This window comes from Vombatus ursinus, unplaced genomic scaffold (assembly GCF_900497805.2).
Source record: "Vombatus ursinus unplaced genomic scaffold, bare-nosed wombat genome assembly UNPS02014799.1, whole genome shotgun sequence".
In the NCBI taxonomy this organism is placed as follows: Eukaryota; Metazoa; Chordata; class Mammalia; order Diprotodontia; family Vombatidae; genus Vombatus; species Vombatus ursinus.
In genome coordinates this window covers 9,157,094-9,180,406 of record NW_020954577.1, presented here as the reverse complement: position 1 = coordinate 9,180,406, position 23,313 = coordinate 9,157,094, and the positions used below count along the sequence as shown (strand labels likewise).

The 23,313-nt window shown below is 41.2% G+C and overlaps 1 protein-coding gene across 1 annotated transcript in view; it reads right to left on the bottom strand.

Moving 5' to 3' along the window:
* The window catches only part of LOC114050611 (insulin-like growth factor 2 mRNA-binding protein 3), a 100,477-nt gene that overhangs the window by 59,901 nt on the left and 17,263 nt on the right, over positions 1-23,313 (bottom strand). The window contains exon 3 of the mRNA XM_027872435.1: positions 8,158-8,206. Coding sequence (XP_027728236.1) covers positions 8,158-8,206 — 49 coding nt within the window. The remainder of the gene's footprint in view (positions 1-8,157; positions 8,207-23,313) is intronic.

Genomic DNA, 23,313 nt, shown 5'->3' with positions numbered 1-23,313 from the left:
TTAATTGCACTCCCCCTATGGCTAGCACCTTACTGGGCTATTAGTAGGTGCTCAACAGACGCTATTTGAATTTACTGTTTGAACTGGGGGAGATGACAGGAATATGCCAATTATAACCTGAAACAACTTGATAAAGGGAGAAAAGGACTTGGAGAGTTTGTGTTAAATATGAAGGTGAGGGGAATGTCCCAGTGACCTGCAGGTTATGCTATGTTTGAGTTTCTTCCATTGCAAAGAAAGAACTATGAATGTTCAAACTCTAGGTTAAGTAGAGTAAATAAGTGGTGGAAGGAGAGCTCAGGGTCATGTTTTCTACTCCCAAGGACAGGGTTCTTTCCATTTTCCACTACAGCCCCTCAGTGAAGAACAGGTACCAGATAATCTTCTTCCAGTAATTCATAAAGAATATTTAAGGAGAAGAGGAATGCTACTCATGGTCTACACACAAATGTGCCAAGCAGGAAGAATCAAGGAAGTGGAAAGAGATCAATCCCGTAGCTATCACTAAGATATGCTATGATGGGACACAGGATTAGAATATGACAATGGATAATTACCTCATTCAAAAGGTACAGATTAGATTTTTTACAATATAGTATTGTTTATCAAGCATTGTTTATCAAGAAAAGATGTTCCTGTGAGGAAATCCATGAAACAGGAGCGATGAATTTGGGCAAGGATCAGTGATAGGAAGAAACAAAAGCATTATCATAGGGCTGAGTCGAATACAGCCCACCAAGCCAGAAGGAAGAAACAAATGATGAGTTCAGAAATCTAATCACAAAGCTAATAGAGAGGTAGGCTATAGCAGTGAAGAGAAACTTCAGCCCCAGAGCCTTACCCTTTCCTTCTCCATCTTTCTCCCTCTTTCTCTCTCAAAAGCGAGCAACCAATACATTCTTGACTTGCTTTAATGATAATGTTATCCTTGGAAAAAGTGAAGGAAGCCATGACGGGCCTGATTCTTTAGACCTGATTTTGGTCCAAAGAAAAAGAAAAACTGGTTGTTAAGGCAGGAATAATAGAAACCTTGGCAGGAAGTGACAATGACATCTTAACATTTAACATAGATAAGAAATGAAAATTCAGGCATATTCTATGTACCCTAAATTTGAGGAAAGTAGATTTCAAAGAGTTCAAGCAAATGATAGGATCTTATGTCTTCCAATTATATATGGAAGTCACCTTAAGAGGGATGATATGCTCCCAAGGATGTAATCACTTAAATTTGTTCATTAGAATTTTAATGGGGGGGGGGGGGAATATCTAAAGAAATTGATGTGGATGCACAGGGAACTCATGGACCAGTTCAGTTTTGTTTTGTTTTTTAATCACATACACAAGATGGAGAAAGATTGTGATCAACGCTGAAGATAATTTTTTTTTTCAAAATGACTTTTATAATAGCCCTGTCCCCCTTTATGCTAAGCCAGGACAGAAAGGACCAGAGCCTAAAAGATTAAGGAGAAAGAAGGGGTTGTTTCCATATATAGTTCAATCAATCAATCAAGTACTTCTTTGGTTGTTTTTCAGTCCTATCCAACTTTTCTTGACCATGGTTTGCCATCTCCTTTTCCAGCTCATTTTACAGAAGAAAAGTTGAGGCAAACAGGGTTAAGTGACTTGCTCAGGGTCACACAGCTAATAAGTGTCTGAGGCTATATTTGAACTGAGGTCTTTCTAGCTCCAAGCAAGTGTTCTATTCACTTCACCACAAATATTTCTTAAGTATGTACTATGTGCCAAGAACAGTATTAAGTCTCAATAACTTGGTTTCTTCCCTGTGATTTGGTAACAGCCTGGCCAAACACCAGAAGCCTAAGGCAGGGGTTTGTAACTAGGGGTCCGTGGCCTTTTAAGAATATATTTTGATAATCATTGATTTCCTCTGTAATCCTATGCATTTTGTTTTCTGCGTTTAAAAACATGATTCTGAGAAGTGCTCCAAAGGGTGCCAGGACATTAAGGTTTAAAACATTAAGAAGTCCTGGTCTACTGGATCTCAGAACTGAGAGCTGGAAGGGGGGAAATGAGAGACCTGGTCCAGCTCATTTCCCAGATGACCCAAGGGACATAGGGAAGTTCTCGTGAAGGGGCTTGCCATCACCCACGGTCAGACCTAGGTACAAGAGAACACAAGTGGACTCTGAAATCAATCAGATCCTCTGGCTCTTTATCTGTCACTCACTGCCCACTGTACCCCAACTACCAGGATGACACCGCTGCCTGGGCACTAACTAATCAGCCATCATACAAAGATGTTCCTTGCTTAGATGTAAAACTGCGTGTTCTAGTCTCATCTGTCCCGAGCCTTGAGATGATCCCATACTAGAGTATGTGGTGGGAGAGGCAGCTGGATGATAAGCATCTGCATTTGCTGCATCAAATTCAAACAAATCAAGCCTCCTGACCCATCTCTTTCCATCTCCTATGCTAATGTAACCTCTCCTACATCTGTTCGCCCTTGGATCACCTCAGGCAGGGTGGAACACATGCAGAGCACAGCTTCCCATCTCACCATGGAATCTTAACCAGGACATGTTTAATATTAAAGCTGAATCCAAAGCAGGGAGGCAAGACTCAGCTGACCACCAACATCTAGAGCAACAGGTAAACTGGTGCGACAGATGGCGGTTTCTTGTTTGCAAGAACATGGACCCTCCTTCTCAGGACACCAAACAAATATACCCTTCCACTGCAGGACATACGGCCCCTATAGCGGTGGTCTAGCAGGAAGCTGAGTGAGAGACTCAGGAAGGGTTCAGCTGATATTTGAGTTGGGAAGCAGTGTGGAACAGGGGTGAGGGCAACAGATTCAAAGTCAAAAGAGCTGGCTTAGAATCCTGGCTCTGTCACAGAAGACCCAACAGCAGCAGGGTCCATGTGAGTCAAGCTTTTCAAAGTGATTTAGACATGAAATCCTGCCTTACGATGCAGGATACCTTCCCCTAACACACACACACACACACACACACACACAAAAGCACACATACATGCACACACAGCAAGCTCGGCCAAGACTTCTTTGCCTTCAAGAAAGCAAAGAACTCTGAGGAGAAACCTGGTGGCTCATATACCAGCCTTCCTATAAGTCAGTCATCTTCTTTCACTCTGATTATAAAGAGAACCAAAGCATGAGTAGCCCTGGTCCCGAGGACAAGAACAGAAAATGGCCTGGGAGGCACAGTCCTGTCCGTCTATAAAAGGAGACACTTTTCTGAGATCAAAGAGGAGACAGCTGTTCCGTGGACACGCAGCCTCCCATTCCAGTACCCCATTTGGAAAGGAAAAAATCTTTCGAGAAATATTTGGCTCACATAGATGAGCCAAAACGTCTCTCCACAAATACTGAGAAAGTCTTCTCTCCTCCAAAAGACAGAAACCTAAGCTGCACCACACCCTTATTTTCTATTTCCATTTCAAGGTTGGGCTCCACTCCTGGCCCTGGCAGGGCCAGTCTATGAGTGCTCCAGCCCAGGAGGAGAAACAAGTGGCCGCTGCCTTGCAGACAAAGCAGGACCCAATGATTCCTGGTCTGCTCACAAGCCAGGGGCCAGGAGGCAAAGGTGTCTTCAAGGCTGCCCCAGCTCCAAAAGCAGAGGCCAGGGATCACTTTTTTGTTCATCTTTGCCCCTGGGGGCTCTCCCTCTCCACTGATTCTTCACCCCAGGTCCCAGCCAAAGCACTGAGCAAAAAGTGAGGCAGAGGGCTTGGCATAGAGCAACCTAGACTCTTCTCTCTGAGTTGGGTCTCCCTCTCTAGCCTTTGCTTGCCTCCCTGGGGCGCTGAAATTGGGAAGAGTTTGGGGAGCACCAAGCTCCAGGCTAAGACTGCTTAGAACACTTCCTTATTGCAGGATTTTCTTTTAAAGAAACTAGACAATATCTGCACAGAAATTCACCTGGACAAAAAGGGGGGCTCTTTTTTTTTTTAAACCTCACCAAGGGACTACCCCATCAGTGAAATCCCTGAAGTAATAAGAGAATACAGGGGGGAATTTAGGTGATGTGAAAGCAAGAAATATTAAAAAAGATTTTTAAAAATAAGAATTAATAAAAACTTGCCCTTTTAGAGCATATAGTAAGTACTTAACAAATGCTTATTGAAATGGTTTGCCAATTTTTTAAAATGCATTATCTCAGTTGAGATCCACAAAATACTGCCAGATTATTATGTCCATTTCATACCTAAAAATATTGAAACTTTGAGAAGTGAATGAAGTGACTTGCCCAGAGTCAGTCAGATGGCCAGGAAGCAGGGGGTGAGGGTGGGTGGGAGTTGAATGCTGGTCTACCACACTCCAAGTTCAGGGCTCTAACCACTAGGCTTAACATGCCTGTTTCCCTTTATTTGGTGGCAACCTTAGAGAATTGTAGGTTTGGGGTGGGTGAATAAATCACACAACCCTCCAAAGAAATGAAGAATAATTCTCATTCTGGAACAGTCCTGTCTCAGGGGTTTGGAATTATTTTATTACAACCCCAGGTACATCTCTTGCCTGAAGGGCATTCTTGTTCCTGTAGAGCTTTCCAGGAGGCTCAGAAGGGAATGGAAGGTGTCAGAAGGTAACTGTCTCCTATGGTTGGGTCACTCATTTATTAGTAGCTCACCCAATATAGATTTCTCCCCAAAGCACTATCACATATCACTCTTGGCAAGCCCCTGAGAGACTGAGATGTCTAAAATGGCTGACCGGTCAAGAGCCTGACAAGTGATATGGCCAAAAAGACATGTGTTTGGGGCCCACTGGTTCTCACTCCTTTAAAAGGAGTCTTGGCTACTCCCTCCTCTGGGTCCCCCTAGCTCGGCCCCTTTCTCTCCGCAGACATGGGCCAAATGCGAAGTCCTAGTGGCGCCTCGAGGTGAGGTAAGCATCAGAGAAAAGCAACACCTGCTGTCTTCCCATAACCCTCCATTCCATATGTACTGAAGGTGCCAGGAAACATTTAACCAACTCCTCTGGCAGCCAAAGATGCTCCCATAAAATAAACTCAAAGGAGCACATCTGAAATGCCTTCCCTCCTCCCTCCACCTTGCAGAATGCTCACCTTCGTCCCCTGCCCAGCTCAGAGGCCTTCCCTGAACCCCACCCCTCCAAGCCCTCACGTCTTCCCCCTAGGGGTTCATACTCTCACCCCCTTTGCAAATACTTTGGATGTACGGGAGAGGGAGGAGTCTTTCCCAGTAACACAGTATGCCCCTCAAGGACAGGGGGTGCTGTTTTTTTCTTGAAATCCCCAGGGTCTAACACAGTGTCTGGCACATTAGAGACTTCATAATTGTTTGATATATTTAATTGAATTAGGATATATTGTGCCCAGAGTAGGTGTCTTGACCAGGCAGAAAGTGGCTAAACCACGAAGATTTCAGTCCCTGCCTGGACATCTAAATGAGGAAAATCATTTGAAAAGTCACTCCAAAAATGGGGAGGGGGAAGGAGGGAGGGAGGAAACTCAAGCTCTGCTAAGGACACGTTAAAGGACCCTGTTCCCTAGCCTATTATGGTATGGAACCTGAGGTAAGGGGAGAGGAAGGCTTTTTTAAACTCGGCAGAGCAGCCAACATTCCATAGGAATATATAGGCATCCCTACACTGGGCTCAGTCACCTCACTGATGAGGAATGCCACACATGAGGCTTCTAGACTCTTTTAGCTTTTTGGGCAAAGGCTAGGAAATTGGTTTTCCAAGGGGCTGAAGCAGAACAGGCGAGCCCCCCTTCCCCTTGGAATAGTGTCCTAGGTCTTATTTCCTCTGGGACAATGACCTATACCAAGTACATACTTGATAAATATTCTTTTATGGTTGATTACTATTCAAGACCAGAATTTTCATGGGTAGTTTTTTTTTTTTTTTTTTTTTTTTTTCAAACTATGTACTGGAAGTTAGGAGTCCCACATCCCACTCTCTGGGTCTGCTTATGACTTGACCAAGGTGAGATAAGTAAGTTCAATTAAGTAAGTTCAATTCTCTGTGCCTCAGTTTAGCCAATTTAGAAAACAGAGACATTCTTTTGCTGATACAGCTGAAAGAGATATTGCAAAAGAAGAAAACGATGGTCATAAAAAAATCTTTGGAACAGTTAACGTTGGGTGAGCTCAGTCAAGAGTAACATAGCACCCAGAGAATTCGAAGGGCCAGGAGGCCCTTGTCATCGTCCAGGAGTGAGAGCTCAACATTCTAGCCTCTGGTGAGAGTCACCCCTCGTCTTAAGAGGTGAGGTTGGCAGTCAGAAAGGTGTGGGGCTTGAATCCCGGTTCTGGCCCTTACCTACTTGGGACATCCCAGGCAAGTCACTTCACTTCTAAACCTCAGTTTCCTCATCTCTAAAATGGGGATAATAATAACCTCATTGGATTGCTGAGGCTCCAATGGAAATCTAAGGTAACCTGTTCTGTGCACCCCACCATGTGTACTGCCCAGCTATTATCCTGCTCTTATTCTTGAGGGTGGGGAAGGGATGGGTGGGTAAGAGTGGTGAATGAGTCACCTTTAAAAACACAGAATGGGGACAAAATAGTGTAATAAAATCAATGCTAAGGTGTGTCACCAGAGAAGCGGAAAGTTTCAAATGCAAAAATGCAGAGCAGCAGGAAGCATTATTCTCTGTCAAATTTGGGAGACTTGCTTCCTGACAGCATCAGATGTGAATTCTCTCCAATTCAAAAGAAGGTTACATTTTAATTCCTCTTGGTAGGTTTAAAAAAAAAAAAAATGCCACCTAACCTGGAATCTCAAGTTGGTTCCCAAGGAGGCTTTTCAAATGTATAACTTCACAGGTAATGGGCGGCAGCTGCATTTAGATAACCTACTGACTTCTAAAAGGGTATTCCTATTAGGTGGTCTTATTTACAGCTAAGCCAGACTAACCCAGGAGTTTTTGAACGTGAATCTGTGGGTTTGTCTTGCAGTGAAGATAGAAAAACCAGTAACTTCTCTATATTGACCTTGAACTTGGTGTCTAGCTCATCGACCCTGGAGATCTATTCCCCAAACAAATGCTAAAATAGGGGAAAACTTAGCAGGAGCCCCATGACAGGCATCCTCGACCTATGAGTAATGACCAAATAAAAATCTTCTTTCTTCCCAAGGACTGGTTGGTCTTTTCATACAAGGATTACCAATAATCAACCACCCCCTCTTAAAGGCAGTGGTGGCCCATTGCAAATTCTTATGTTTGTAATGTCAAAGGAAATGGAGGGAAGCCTCCAGGATGCTGGGTGGGCCCCCTCCTCACCCCCTAAAAGGGAGAGCAAGAAGAGACTGCACAGGAGTTTTCAGTGTGTTGTTTTAAACATAAAATTTTGTGCCAAAAAAAAAAAAGTCCCCATCTCAAAATTTTACACAGCTCATTATCAAATGGCCTTTGAAAGGGAAAAACACATAAAAAATTTTTCTAAAACAGATTTAGAAATATTCAGAAAGAAACAGCCAAGGGTTGGGTGTGTTATGTGTTCTTTTGTTAAAAGGAAAAGGAGATGAATTATTCTCAATTTCCATTATATAAAAGGGCCACACAAAACCATAACTCAACTTTCCACTGTTGCCTTCCTTGCTTGGGGCTCATCAAGTCATCATGTCCCACTTGTGATATCCCAATCAGACTTCAGAAGCTTTCAGGGACACAGAATCTCATTCAAACTTGGGCCAACCATGATCTCTCTAAAACACACACTTAGCCGAATGCCATCATTCAGGGGTAAAACCAAATAGACAAATATTTGGAAGATACTCATGTCTCCTCTTTAAGTTTGATTTTTTTAAGGGTTTTGCCAAGCATGGAAATTTGGATTTAAAGAAGATGACTGAACTCTAGCCAGGAAGGGTTGGCACGGACAAGCCCTTTGGTTAAGAAACCAGACAACATCAAGGGGTTAGCATTCACCCGAGAAACCCATGGCAATATTTTTTTTTAAATACACAACCCAAAGAAACCAAGGCAGTGAATAACTTTAGCAAATAACTAGCTTCTTCCCTTGCACCATAAGGGGCCCCCACCCACAGCCACTCCCCAAGAGTAGAATGAGGTGTATATGGGCTCCAGCAAATGCAGGAAGCCAGGGAGTGTCAGGGAAGGGGTGAGCAAAGAGAGGGACTCAGGAAGACTTATAAAAAAGAATCAATAGTAACAACTTCATTTTAAATATAGGAATTCTTACCTCCCATTGAAGATGAGGTGGGATGTTTCGAATCTGGATCTTACGGCTCCTGGGGGGAAATAAAAGAAAAGAATTAAGGGATGGGTGGGAAAATATATGCAAATTTCCCATTTGGAAATGACAGTGTCACATCTTCCATTAAAAATAACAATGTCTTCCAAATTGAAGAAAAATTCACAGACCAGAAATGAGGCCAAAGGAGAGGAAAGAGAGGGATACATATGATGCTGCCAGAGTCATAACATTTAAGAGAAGCATTTCTGCCAAGGTTGGTACAACACTTCACCCCAACTCAACCAGGTTTTCAAAAGGGCTAGATATCAAAATCCTCTAGATTCCAGATCAGGAAGCCAACAAACATGATCAACCTCGCCTTACCAGACTAGTCACAAAGAGCACTTCAACTCAAGTCAACATTTTAATAATCCATTCCTATTTATCAAACAAGGAATGGTGCAAAGCATTGGGAATACAAAGACAAAAAAGCAAAACCAAATGCTGCCTGCCCTCTGGGAGCTTCCTTTCTAAGTAGAGGTATCACTCTGTACCCAGACACACAAACACCAAAATGCTTCCAGAGGCAAAGCAAACACTCTAAGAAATGGAAGGATCCAATCCAGAGGTCAATTTCAATAATTCTTTGTAACAAGAAATGGTTCCCTGGCGAGGAGGGATACAGGGAAAATTTTAGGTAATGTAAAAATAAAAGATATCAATAAATAAAATCTATTTTTAAAAAGAACTCAATGAGTTCTTAGGTCAACATTTACCAAGTGCCAACTCTTTGACAGGCATTGAGGGAGGTGTGGAGATACAAAAGCAGAAGAAGAAAAAAAGTAAATCTTCACCTTCAAGAAGTTTCTATGCTGGGAAGTGAGGGAACGATACAATCTATGCACTGATAAGTCCAGGCAAAGCAATTGTGGGAAGGACAGGGTGCTAGAACTAGAATAAATGGGGGAAGAACTCAATTCACTGAGAAAAATTCATTGGGTTCTCAAATGGATCTAAATATTTATCAAGTATCAAGCCAGCCCTCAAATCTGAAGGGCAATCTGAGGCAAAATTAACTTGCACCTCTGGGCTTCTGTCTCTTCTGTAAAAATTCGGGGTTTGAACTAGCTGCTTCTGAGGTCCCTTCCAGGGGATCCAAATCCAGGATTCTTCCCCGATTCCTTAAATTCATGAAAGCTCTCCTTCTCCTGAATACCAAATAGGTCTATCACTTTTTAGGTGATTGGTTATCTTGTAAATAAAACTTTGGTTTGGTCAGACTGCAGCCAACAGTAGTTGTGTTCAGCCTACATTCAAAACGAATTCCTTTGTCTCCTCCCTCCTACTTGGCCCCCACCGTCTCACACCGCGCCCCCCCCCCCCAGCAAACACTGACCCCAGACGCCTTGAGGAATTCTAAAGAAGACTTATTGCAGAGACTAGCAATAAAAAGAGGGATTGGGGGGCTGAGAAGGGAGACGCTACCAGGGTTACCTTATTTTGTTTATTTATTTTATTAGGAAATCAGATTTGAACAATATAACTTCCAAAGACAGCCTATTAAAGAAGGAAAGGAACACACGGCCAGAGAAAACATATACATTTCAATTTTTAAGTCACTGAGAAAAGATTCTTGCTTTGAAACAATCCAAGGCCAACATAAGGATTTCAATGTTGTCACAGGCAACTAGAATTGTGTTTCTAGCAAGTCAGACCCATTTAAAAATATGTTATTGATATTTCTTAAAACAAAGAGTTTGGGATCTGATTAACAAAAGAAGAAATAATCCTTTGATAAATGTCCAGGAAAGAAAAGCACAAAGCAACCTACTGGGGCTATCTAGGAGTCCCCTATCAGAAGAAACCTGGGTACACAAAAATCTGAATTTATAATTCAGGTAAACTGGAGGAATGTGTTGGGGAATGGATGGGGCAGAGATGTCACATCCTTAACAAAAGGAGTCTTTACTTTCCTGAAGTCAGCATTCAGTTTTCTTTTAAATGGGAAATCCCCCCAGTGTCTTGAGAGAGAGAGAGACAGAGACAGAGACAGAGACAGAGAGACAGACATTTACATATCTCTAGGAATATTTATAATGTAAATTGGGGAACACCAGGACTCCCACAGATCTCCTGCCATAGAGCCTGGGGTCTCTCAGTCAGATCTCCTCTAAAAGATTTCCCCTTCTCTTCTCAATCCAGTGGCTATTTGGCACTTCTTCATTTTCCTGCTAGCCAGGCTAAAACGGCATGCAACATATGGGGAGTGAGAAAACAAAATCTCCCCCAAACTGGCCTTCTACAATATTTAAGAATATGATTGGTAGATAAAATATTTAATGACATATTTTTCAAAATTCAATTCACATATCACCAGTAGAAAGTTTATTGGTATGAAAAAGAAAACCCAACTCCCAAAGCAAAAGGCATGGAAACAAAATTGTCACCATGAAACATGTTCTGAAAAATGTACCCAGACGAAGAATTTTCTAGAATTTTCTTTCTAGAATAACTAAAATGCTTCAAATAAAATGCTCATATCACTACTTGGCTCTTACTCCAAGATTAGTTAGTTGTTGGGTTTTTTTTTTGGTTTGTTTTTTTAACTATGCAATGAGAATACTTTTGCATGAAATAACCATCAGGTCGAAATACACCTTATACACCGGGTATAAACCCTATACTTTGAAGACAACCCTCCCCCACCTCCAACGACGCCCCTTTTACAAGTTAAGCAAAAATAATTTGGTGCCTTCCTCCTATTGACTATGGATCTACAGATTGTCCCTGTCTACCTAAGTCTCAGAGGACTGGGGATCAGGCTGATCTCTTAGTTTCTATAGAACTTAGAAATAGGAGATTCATTGTCTTGGGTCCATAACAGAGAAACAGAAATCAGAGCAAGTCTAAAGCATAGGAAGGCTCAGCTCAATGCTAGTGCTGTTGCCACCCCCTAGGTTACCTTCCATCTAGGGAGAATGTCTATGGCTATTTCTATTTCCACCCATGTAGGTTTCTCCATTAGAATATAAGCTCCCTGAGGACAAGGATTGTTTATGCTGGTTTTTTTCCTTTGTGTTCCTAGCATTTAGCACAGCTCCGGGCACAAAGTAAGTACTTAATAAATACTTGACTGACCGAAAAGTGATTCAAAGGTGGTAAAAGCCAAGCTCCCCTACTTTCACTTCAAAAATCCACAATGGAGCCCATTTCTTTGATGAAATGTAAGGTAAATGCAAACTTAAATCATCAAATTCTATTTGATGTGCCCTGGAATCAGTGGGTATTCGTTAAGCACCTACTATGTGCCAGGAACTGTGCTAAGCACCAGGAAAATGAAGACAAAAGTTACAAATCCTAGTTTATTAAGAAGAGTGTAATAATTAGGTAGATTTTTCCTAAGGACAAAAAAAAGCACTTTAATCTAATTTTGACAAGTTCCACATTGCCAAGATTCAGTCAAACTAAGATTCTGGTGGCAAAAATGTCACACCGGTCACTTCTAAAACAGCCTGGGCTTGTTGAAAAATAGCATATTTTTCTTGGGTATATTTCATTCTTTGGAAAGAGCGCAATGAATTTTCTAGCTATAACCAACTCAGTTATCTAGGAGAGACAGAGTTTGTTTTCATTGAAATCTGGGTAACTCAAAAACCTTTTTTTTTTTTAATTTTTTTTTTTTTTACCAGCTATTTAACTCTCCTCTTTCAGTCAATACCATGCAGGATATTTCTAGCTTCACCTCCTCGTCCTACTGGCCCTCATCTCCCCTGACTGCAGTGATCCTCACAACAGGGATACCTTCACTAGAAATCAATGAGGTGAGAAAAGGGAAAGCCCCGTGGGTGCTCCTCAGATGCAAACTACTTGGACAAAGTCATCATTTTTCTTTTTCTCTGACTCAATTATTTTACCTCTAAAATGAAGCTGGACTAGGTTATCTCTCAGGCAGAGGTTTTTAATCTGGGTTCCATGAACTTTTGTTCTAACTAAATTTCAATATGATTAGTTTCCTTTGTAATTGTATGCATCTAAAAACATTGTTCAGAGAATGAGTCCATAGGCTTCACCAGACTGCCCAGAGGAATCCAAGACACAAAGAAGGAGAATTCTTGCTCCAAGTTCCTCCCAAAGCTCTCAATGAGAGGTAGGAAAGAGGCTTTGGGTCTAACGCTTTCCTATGCAGGACACCAGATGGCGACATAAGCCCAAGACTTCTGTCCAAAGGGGCCACCACTAGTCCATTGTAGACAGTTCTGGTTTTAGAGGTTTGGGTTTCTAAGGGGAGCCACCGGAAAGTAAGGCTTCATCTTGCCTCAAAACCGACATTTTCATGTGACTATTACTTAGGGATGAAGGCTAAATTTAGCCACAAAAGTATAATTTGTAACCTTAAGTTTTTTGGACACAAGGCATTTTCTTTAAGTACGTGTGAAAGACATAAGATACTTTGTGTACCAGATAGTTAAGAGAAATTATTACAATAGCATTATAGGATTATGGAGAATTCTATAATGATGTGATAATTATCATTATTGCCCATAGTGCAATAGTTTCAAGAGCTGCTAAGATCCAGATCAAATGAAGGTGTGTGAAATGCATTGCACTTGTTAAAAACAAGGTGAAAGGGTGCTCAATTTGGAGGTGGAAGACTCAGATTGAAATGCTGGCTTTTCCACTTACTTCCTGTGTGATCCTGGTCAAGTCACTTAGCCTCCATATTTTCATTTCCTCATTTTACAAATGAGGGGATCAGACTAGACTTCCAGCTCTAAATCTATGATTGCCTGCTGTATAGCTGATATAACGTCAGTTATCTTATCCTCCTCCTGCTTTAGTTTCCTCATCTATAAAATGGGGACACACAGAACTTTTTCGTTTTTCTTTCTTCGCAAGGAAATAGAGTCACAGATTTAGAGAAAAGGAAAGAATGGCTGTGCAACCCAACTCGATCATTTTACAGCTAAGAAGACACCTAAAAGAAAGGAAGTGACCTGTCCAAGGTTTTCTAACTCCTAATCCCATACATTGTCCCCTGCTCCAAGCTGAGTCCCTTAAATGGCTGAATTCGGGGGAGGGGGGGAGGAGTTGAAATGATTGCAAAGACAAAAGGCATCAAGAAAATATTTTCTAAAAATTAATAAAGCAGGATTTAGTACCTGCAGCACTTACCTCACAAAGAGTGTTGTGCAGATCAAATAAGCTAATGAAAAGAAAGGGGCTTTTGCAAACCTTAAAACTCTCTATTAGCATCAGTTACTATCATCATCATTGTCATCAATTAGGCCAACACTTTTGATTTCACAGATTAGAACCCTCAGGTGATGAGACTTACTTAAGGTCATGGCCTCACAACAGATGTGCCATACTGTCAAGTTAAACAATCTGATTATCGTTGAAATACATGAAGTGAGCATATTCATCATAATCCATGTAGTACATGATTAATATTGAAATTAAATGACAGGTCATGTTAAGTTCTCACCATACTTATTATTAGAAAGAAGCAGCTGTGCTTCAGCCCAGAGTTATTCAAAAGATTATCCACGTTAAGGCCACCAACCGCATTTGCAAAATTACTATTGAATTTTAATGTTTCTAAGAAATCCCCATCACTTAGACCTTTGAGCTGCAGGCTGGTGGTTTTACTCCCTCATGCATGCCACCTGATAATATCTCTTTCCAGGCCTTCCCCTGCCCCCTCCATCCCCCACCAACACCCAGATTAAAAAAAAATCATCTCATCCAGGAAGCCTTCCTGATTATGCACACAATGTTCTTCTCATTCAGTGCTTGCCTTTTCCAAGGCTCCTATATGACTTCATAGTGTACCTGTTATCGCACAAGTACTGGCTGGCATCTCCAACCAGCCTCTAAGTTCAAGGTCAAGAACTGGCAACAACTACGAGAAAAGCCTGGTGCTCGGGAAAACCACTGGCTTGGGATTCCTAGCTCCTGGCTTCAAATGCTGCCTTTGTTACTTATTAGCTGAATAAGTCACTGTATTTCATGCGGCCTCAGCTTCCTCATCTGTAACCCAAGAGGGAGAGTAAGATGGTTTCTAAGGCTCCTTCCAGGTCTAGAACTACACTTGCCTCTTGGGCAGTTTAATGGTGCCGCCTCATTTCTCATGGGTAAGTTGTCTACCAGATAGGTTGTCAGCTCACTGGCAGACAATGTTTCTTTTTCTGTGCCACTGCTGGGACCTATAAAAGCCCTATGAATACTTGTTGAATTGAGTTATTCACAGACTACGCCGTCCACCCCTGAACAAGAGAGTTGACTCCACTCTTTGTCCTAGGTCTTAAGCTTCTGAAAATGTAGCCTTCCAACAAAAAAGTTCCTGCAACTATTTCATAAAATCACAAATGCTGCAATCCATGGCAGGAACCCACACTGTTTAACATTAGCGTCGGGCTCTTCGGTTTAAATGAGCTGCTTAATAAGACCTTTTGCAGGTCTTCCACAAAAAAAAAAAAAAAAAAAAAAAAAAAAAAAAAAAAAAGGAGGGAGAGAGAGAGAGAGAGAGAGAGAGAGAGAGAGCAGGCACATCTTCTGGGCTTAAGCTGCAATGATTTAGTAGAAGGAGAGCAGTCCCAGGGAGGAAAAAAGCCCAAAGCTCTATTCTACAATAGACTATTCATAGAGGCTTCAGACACATTTGGAAAAATAGCTATTGTTTTCACTTTTCCTCCCATATTAAAAAACAAAAACCTTGAGGTTTGCATAGATCACAAAACAGAATTCCCCTCATAGGGTTTACCCCCATTGGAAACCAGTTGTTAAGATAGTAGCTGCTCTCAAATTCAATCTAGTTGACTCTTGGCTAGCTCGGAATGAAGTTCTATTTGTTAAAGAGATTCTCAAATTACTGAAATAGCTTATTTTTACCCAATGAACAGGGTGTTTTTCATGTTTGTTGAAAAGAATTCATACTTGCTTTGGGATTATTAAAACTTTACAGCCATCAGTCCATGAAGGAAAAGATTTACTAAGAGGACCAAGGCAATGGCATTGGAGAAAACAGAAACAAAACCCATTTTTGTCATAGGAGCAGAGCAACAGCACAGTAGCTAAAGTAAAGAGCTCATCTTGCAGCAGAGCTGTGTGGCCATGGGCAAGTCACTTAGCCCTTTTCCAGTTCGTTTTCTCATCTCGAAAACTAGGACAATAGCACTTGCCTCACAGGATTTTAAGGATCAAATGAGATAATGTTATGTCCTGAAACATACAGATGTGGGCTATTATTAAAGTATGTCTGGGGCTGCCAAACCAGCATGATTTCACACGAGCACTCAACAGGTGTGACACTTAGCCAAGAAGGCTCCCTGGAATCAGAGCTGGAGTAAGTAATATCTGAAAAGTGGCTAAGTGACAGCACTCTAAGTACTGAGACTCCCATCACCTAAAGGTTCGGAAAATGGAGCAGCCTAGCGCCAAGCCGCTCCCTCCTGATTTGTTTCTGAGCACTCAAGTTCCACTGCTCACCAGGCTTATTTGTTCAATTTTTAAACACTCCACACACAATCTGGCAGGATAAAGCATGCAAGAGAATATAATGGTTCACAAGAGGAAAATAAGCATTTCTTAGAAAAAACAAATGCGAAGCTCCCTGCATTCAAGCAATCGGTCCCTGGCAGGAGAAGCTAGAGTGGCGGTGGTCAAGGACTCCATCCCAATCCTTCCACCTGGCCTTTTGAGCCCTCCACCAACTCACTTCTTTGTCTGGCTTTGTATAAGCCCATTTTCATTTCTCCCCTGCCCCCACACCCGCTCCAGCTCAGGCTGGATAGCTCTTCAAGGTTACAGCCCAGCCCCCTCCAGCATGAAATGAAAGCTAAAAGCAGGGGGCCAGCTACCCAGCCTGTGTGATAACAACCACAGTTATTCCCTGGGTCTGGAGGCACAGATGCCAAGATTTCTCCCTTTGAACACGTTTGGAAATTAGATCTGGATCTTTGATTAAGAGCAGAAAGGGACCTGAGAGGTACATCCCACCCAACCCCTTCATTTTACAGATGAGGAAACTGGGGAGCTGAGGAGAGGGAGGGAGACAGTGAGCCACACCGCTAATATGCAGCAGCGCTGAGCTTCGAAGGCAGGTCTTAGGACTTAAATGCAGGGTTCTCTCTCTACAGCACCATGTGCTGCCCACAACTCTCTCAAAGAAGGGTTTTGAACTCCCTGGTCAGTCTGGTAAAGTCCCTGGATCCCTTTTGAAAATCACATTTTTAAAGGCATAAACAAAATACAGAAGATTCTAAAGAAAATCAATTATATTGAAATATGGGTATCAAAATAGTTTCAAAGACAAACTCACGGAGCCCAGGTTGAGAACCACTGCTAAGTGCGTTTTTTGGCGAAGTCTTGGAAAAGATTCACTTCTTTTGCTAGTCAGTGCAGTAAGAGAATGAAGCTTGGAAATCAAAGGAGTCAAGAGAGGTCAAATCTCGACTCTGATACTGCTCTCCTACAGGCTTTTGGGCAAATCCCTTCACCTAGGTGAGCAAGGCTTAAGGACATCTACAACCCTGACCAGCCCCCCCCCCCCCCCCCCCCCCCCAGGAATTGTCAGCACACAATCGAGTTTCTGTGTCTCTCTGAAAAAAATTCAGTAACACAGCCTTACTTTCTCTTTCCCTAGAATCAGGCCAAGGACATTTGGGTTTTTTCAACTGAACAATTACAGTAGGATTTCATAGGATGCTACCTACAAAAAAGCTGCAAGGAGCCCTCAAGGTAGGGTGTTTTCTTATTACTGTAAAAAAAAAAAAAAAAAAAAACACTTAAAAATCTGCATCTAGATAAGGTGGCTTGCTCCCAGGCGGCAGTTAGCTCTTCTTCAAGCTTACAATTAAACTAAAACCACATAATTATGACCATTTACGACAGGGAGAGCAATAAGCCTGCTTAATGCACTTTTAAAATCTGGAGGGGAGAAAATTTAACTGCTGCACTTTCTTTATCCCCAACTGTTAAGGAAAACATTTGTCTCTCCCAAGTTAAAGCTTTTCAAAGCAGCTTTTGAAAATTGGCAAGCCTTGGGTTCCACCCTTGTACCTATAGGTTTCTAAATCAAAATGCCAGTAAGCCATCCATAATGTCTGGGTGTGGGTCTAGCCCTCTTTCTAGCATCAACAACTGGTGTTTTCTAGAAAAATCCTGCAAAGCACTTTACATGCACAACCATATTTGTGCCCTAAGACAGGAGAGTACTATCTGGCAGACTCATTTTTATGAAATAAAATAAAGTATTTCATATTTTATTTTAAGATAATGGAATCCTTGCTGTAAAAATGGAAGTCTCCAGAGGCCAAGTAGTCAAACACCCTCATGTTACTCATGAGGAAACTGAGTCCCTGAATCAACCTGTCCTCACTAAATCCACTCTGAATGATAACCCCACCCCCAGCACCAAAATCAGAGATCTGGCATGGTCTGAGCTTTTCCAGCGTCCGAATAGAAGCTGATCTGTGTTTTGCTCAATAGACAGAGTGCTTGATTATGATTAGAGTCAGGAAGACAAACATGAGTTTAAATCCTGCTTTTGCTATACTTCTATATGTTGTGTGACCCTAGGCTAGCCACTTCATCTCCTGAGCCTCTCACAGGGTTTTGAGGTCTGAGATTATTAAACACTAAATTAGGCATCCCATATAAGAGATTAGATTGGCATTGGACTACCCCAAATGCCAATGGGGAAAAAAAATCATATTAAATGGAAAAGCATCACAGTATCCAATTCCACCATTGGCCAAAAAGACTCGAGTGAGAATTCTGCCCTGAGAAGCTCACTAGCTACCAGGCTGTGAGCAAGTCACCTCTCTTAGTCTCAATTTCCTCATCTGTAAAATGGGAATAATAGCAAGGTGAACCTCCTAGGATTACTGAGACTTTAATGAGACAATGGTTGTATAAATGTCCATTAAAGTCACAGGGATTTTTTGGTCCTTCATCTCCTGTTTCTCTAAAAATTGGAAATCCGTGTAGGATAATCTCCAAACCACAATGACCCACAGTGGGTAAGAATTTAAGGTAGAGAATTCCGAAGGGTCAAATGAGCTGTTAGTAGCACACTTATCTGTAGTGATCGGAAACATCTTAACTTAAGATACCTTTGTTATCACTGCTCCAAAATTGTTCTAATATTTCTACAAAATAACTTGTCTGTAAAGATCTGAAACCCAGTCATGTGGAACACCAGTAAATAAAAGCTTAATTTGTTACATCTGGTGGGGGTGGAGGGTAGGGAAGGAAAGAGTGGGACAAATGAATCTTTCAGGGGGTTTGGATTTAGCTTCAATATTTTGCAAAATTATTTTATTTTGCAAAAAAAAAATCTTTTAAAGCTCTGCAATAGGGCATATGTTTAGCTTAATAGCTAAATTAGTAAGTCACTGCAATCTTCACTTGGCTCAGCAGTTTTAGAAGGCTCAGAAGCTTTAAGTATGTGTCCAAGCTGAAAGCTTCTCCCCAACTCCCATTGATCTACGTCTTTCTCCCAGCTAGGAGCCTGACTAGAAGCTGACACAGTCAACAATCATTTGCCGATCAAAAGATGTCATTATGCAAATTTTACTGGACTGGGGGTGTCTAAGCAGCCCCAAATCTTCATAGATAGTCTTTGGTAGGGTGTGTACATAGTATAAAGGCAGTCTTAAATCTCTGATATCAGAAGGAAAACTTGAGAAAGCTTCTTGCCTTATAATTGGAAACATGAGGGAAACTGAGCCAAGACCCCAGGGTCTTAGAGGTCTTTCATAAGATCAATTTCACAATAAGGAATGCTGCAATCCTCTAAATGGTTAAGAATGTGTGCTGGGTGGACTACTTTAGAGTCAGGGGATTTGGGGTGTGCTTCAAATGCTCGTAGAGTGGATAGAAAATTACAATTATGGCTGAAAATTTACTTCTGACCCATATATTTAAAGACTAAATGATGCAAAACAAGGATAGAAATACCCACCCACCTCCGGGTGTGCCGCTTGAAGATCGTGTCACAAATCTGAGTTTTAACAGTTAAGAGGGACTGAATAAATAAGTCAGACAGGTTAGCAGGAAGTTTCTGATAACCAGTCTCTTTATTGGAGGCCCTCAGTGTACTGAAGATAATTAGATAAAGCGCCTCCATACACTTCAGTAATGCGCCTGACAGGTTGCCCTGGCTCTTGCAGCCAGTCAAAACTGAGCATTACATGCCATGTCATGGCAATATTTTAGATGCAAGTCTTTCTGGAAGTCTTGGTTGACTAGATAGACAACGTTTCCACCTCCACCCCTCAAATTCTGTACTTCTGTGAAAGAAGTTTGCTTGAAATTGCCTTCTAAAAATGGCATTCTTAATGGTACATTTCAGTTAGCAGGAGATTCATAAAGAAAAGTTAGCTGGTTCTGTGAAATCAGTGTGCAACGGGACCCCGGGATCCACCCAATCGTGCCCCCCCCCAATTACAAATTGCCTCTTGTAATACAATTAGAACTAGGTCAAGTTTATACACACATTTTCAATCCGCCACTTGAGAATTCATTCTCTCCCCCAAAGAGGACTGCATTCTCTATGCTAAAAAAAGAGAAAAATTTGGGTAATTTACAAAATAAAAAAAAATACTAGCAAAAATGCAAAATTGCAGACACAAACCAGGAGGCCTAAAGTTCAAGGCATCCTGGGTATTGTGAAGCTGTGTTCACAATAGGAAACTTCTAATTGTGTGTTTGCTGCAATTTCTCTACTATCAAAAGTAGACAGAATTCAAAGACAGAATTAGCTCCACCAAAACCTACACAAGTCAAAAACAAGTTTCATTAGACAGGAATTCTGTAAAACGAAAAGGGGGAGACACACTCACACACCTGGGCTGAGCAGAGCACAGAATTTTCACAAAAGAGGACAAAAAGCATGAATGCCCTTCCCTTTTCATTTACATACATTTACATCTATTCAAACCTCTAAGTCTTCATTTTAGAAATATTCCAAAAAGCTCAAGCATATTTTCAGTTTAAAAGAGTCCAGATGAAGACTGTCTCTGTTTCCCCTAGCAATATATGTTAGAGGTGCTACGGGTGGCAGCATAAAAACCGAGAAAACTTCACTGAGTTGCCATAAGATTTCATTTGTTTTAAAATATTTTTTGACCCTACCATTTGAAAGAAAAAAATTTACTGGACACACCAAAAAATGTAAAATAAATATGCTCATCCAGAGAAAACAAATTAAAATCAGGTAATGGTCATATAATCATTTTTATAAAAATTAATTTTTCAGCAGTACTATTTTAAGACTACCTCATTTCAAAAACTCACTGCACAATATAAATCTTAAATCCATGACACAATATGAAATAGCTACATTTCTTTGGGTGTATGTAATTTGTAATTTTTAAAAAAAAATAATATAGGAGTTTAAGCTTACTGGCTTAAACAAATTTATAAATTATGCATTGGTAAATATTTCAGGCACTAAGTATTTACAGCTGCCACAGAAAGCAACCATACCAACATTCTATTTCATTTGAAAATAAAACATTTCACAACATAATTTGAATTTTTAATAACAATGACTGCAACCAGTTCAATTAAAAACTTTCAAAATTTCCTTCTTTAAAAACAAACTTTATGCTTCTTGATATTTTCAATATTATTCTTACCAAACTCATTTTCAACAAAATATTCTATATCTCTAAGAATTCTTTTGCCTTGAAAAAAATAGTTTACAATTTGACCAACTTTTTTTTTAAATTGTTAGGAGTAAATCCAAAGCACTGAAAAGGTCAATACAGATACTCATACTCACTATTTTAAAAATGCATGTGGAGCTTTAAAAAATTGCAAGAGGTTGGCATGAAACATCGATATAAAATTGATTTCTAATTGCCAAAATGGGGAGAGAGAGCAGCTTTGTTACAGTCCAGAAAAAAAATCATTTTGGAGTCCCAGTAGGTAGCAGCGGCTGACTTGTTACTTCTCCACCCAGTTCACAGTCTTCTGCCCAACCCAGCAGCTAATACTTGTTTTATTCCTGTTTGTTCTCAGTTTCCCCAGATTCACAAATTTGACTCTAGTGTTTTTCTTAAAATTCCATACAGATCAGGTACCTCCTAAGTCAGGAGCCAAAGGTGACATTCGATTTTTATTCATTGATCATGCCAGTTGCCTAAGTCACTGAGGGTCTCAGGAACACCCAGACCTAATGCACACACATGCTTGGAGCAGGCATCCTCAATCCAAGAGTTCATCTGATGTATCGCTAAGACAAATGTTCAATTGCTGCTCCCCCCCACTTTACAAGCTACCCCTCTTGAATGTCAAGGCAGAAAAACTCAAATTCTCTTGGATTTGTGGGCAGAGGTGATTCAGACATTTTGAAAACCTTGCTCTAACCTTTGACAAAATTTGTCTGAAACGCTCATCTTAAATTGAAGTCAAAGCTTGCCCCACCCCCATCCCTAGGTCAAGAAGGGAGGAGAAAATACAGATAGGAAGCAGGGTGTACCAGATAGAGAACTGACCTCAAAGTCTGGAACACCTAGATTCAAGTTCTACCTGACTGAGGCAGACTGACCTGTGTGTCCCTGGGAAAATCACTTAACTTTTCAGCACCCTCAGCCAACCCTCTGAGCCCAGGGTTCTTAACCTGAGATAACAATTTCTTGTTTTAAAATCTGGATAATTACATTTCAATATAATGAGTTTCCTTTGTAACCCTATGTATTTTGTTTTACGCATTTAAAAAAAATTTTTTTTTTAAAAGGCGTCTAGGTCCGTTGGCTTCACCAGGCTTCCAAAATGGGGGACAATATACAGAATGATGAAGAAAATCTGCTCTCAGACTAGAATTTGCAGAGATGGAGCAGATTTGCTTTGGAAAAGAGGTTCCTCCCCGAGAGCTCCCCACGCTACTGAAATCTCAGATCAAATAAAAGGAAAAAATACACCTCTCTCTCTTAAGGTGCTTTGAGGGTAAAGGCCAGAATATACAGTCCAACTCCACCTTTTTGTTATTAGAGGAGATGGGTAGAGAAGAGAGGATCTATTCAAAAAGGTGTCAAAAAGACATTAATGTTTTATTTTAAAGGTTTTTTAAAAATATTTTTTAAATTGGAAAGGTCCTCAAAAATTCCCTAGACCACAATATTAGAAGGGCATTACAGGAACTATCAAGTTAAGGAGTAATATTTCTTGGAGGGGAGAGCCAGGAACATTTAGAAGTCATAAGCATTTGAGTATACACGAGCTACCCAATCTTTTCAGGTTCCAAATATAAGACATTAGCTTTCAGCCCGGTTGGCAGGCACTCTCAGCAAGACAGATATGGGGACAGGTAAGTAGGTGAATGAATGTCCTACTCTGATCCTCAATCCATTACTGCATATGGCAGAGGGTAAAGACAATGTCGATCAGATGTTGGAATAAAATTAGCACTTATGTTTAAGCCATATTCATATATATAAATGTGTATCTACCTAAACACAGAGATAGACAGAAAACTGCCTGAAAGATAAGCCTCAGGATAAACTACACTGGGCGATGATCCATCCTCCTGGAAAGATCATCCTTCTAAATGCACTGAGTCATTTGCTGCTTCCAGACCTCAAACTTTGGGAGGCAATATGACCTTGGCCAGCACCCTCAGTTCTTGGGTGGTTTTCTTGAGTAGTTCAGGAATAACAGGCACTTAGCTACTACTGCTGTATGCCTGCCCTAGAGCCCACTGCCAGGCAGTCCAAAGAGCAAAGGGAAAGATAGCTTCCCCAGTCACTGGGGCAGAAAGGGACTGTTGGGCTCTGAAAGCTCGGAACTAGTCAGACCCTCCTAAAACCCTGCCTCATCTCACTGTATGGCTCACCGGCTCATTATTGAGAGGAAATTCAACATCTGATGAGTATAGATGCAAAGTACTGGCATCCTCGACTGGGAGCTCCAACAGGTATCTATCTGCTAAATGGAGGCTTAATTCAAGTTGAAAAGTGGAGGGGGGATAGTGAAGGAGAGGGGGGGAGCAGTAACAATTCACCAACTAACATATGAGGGGGGGAGACCCACAAGGGAAGCTATTTAAAAACAATTTTTGGAACTCTCAAGCAATCCGAGAATAGAACTAGGTTAGGGACTAAACCTGGGATTTCCTTGCTACAGTTACTCTGAGATGAACAAGTTCCTTCTATC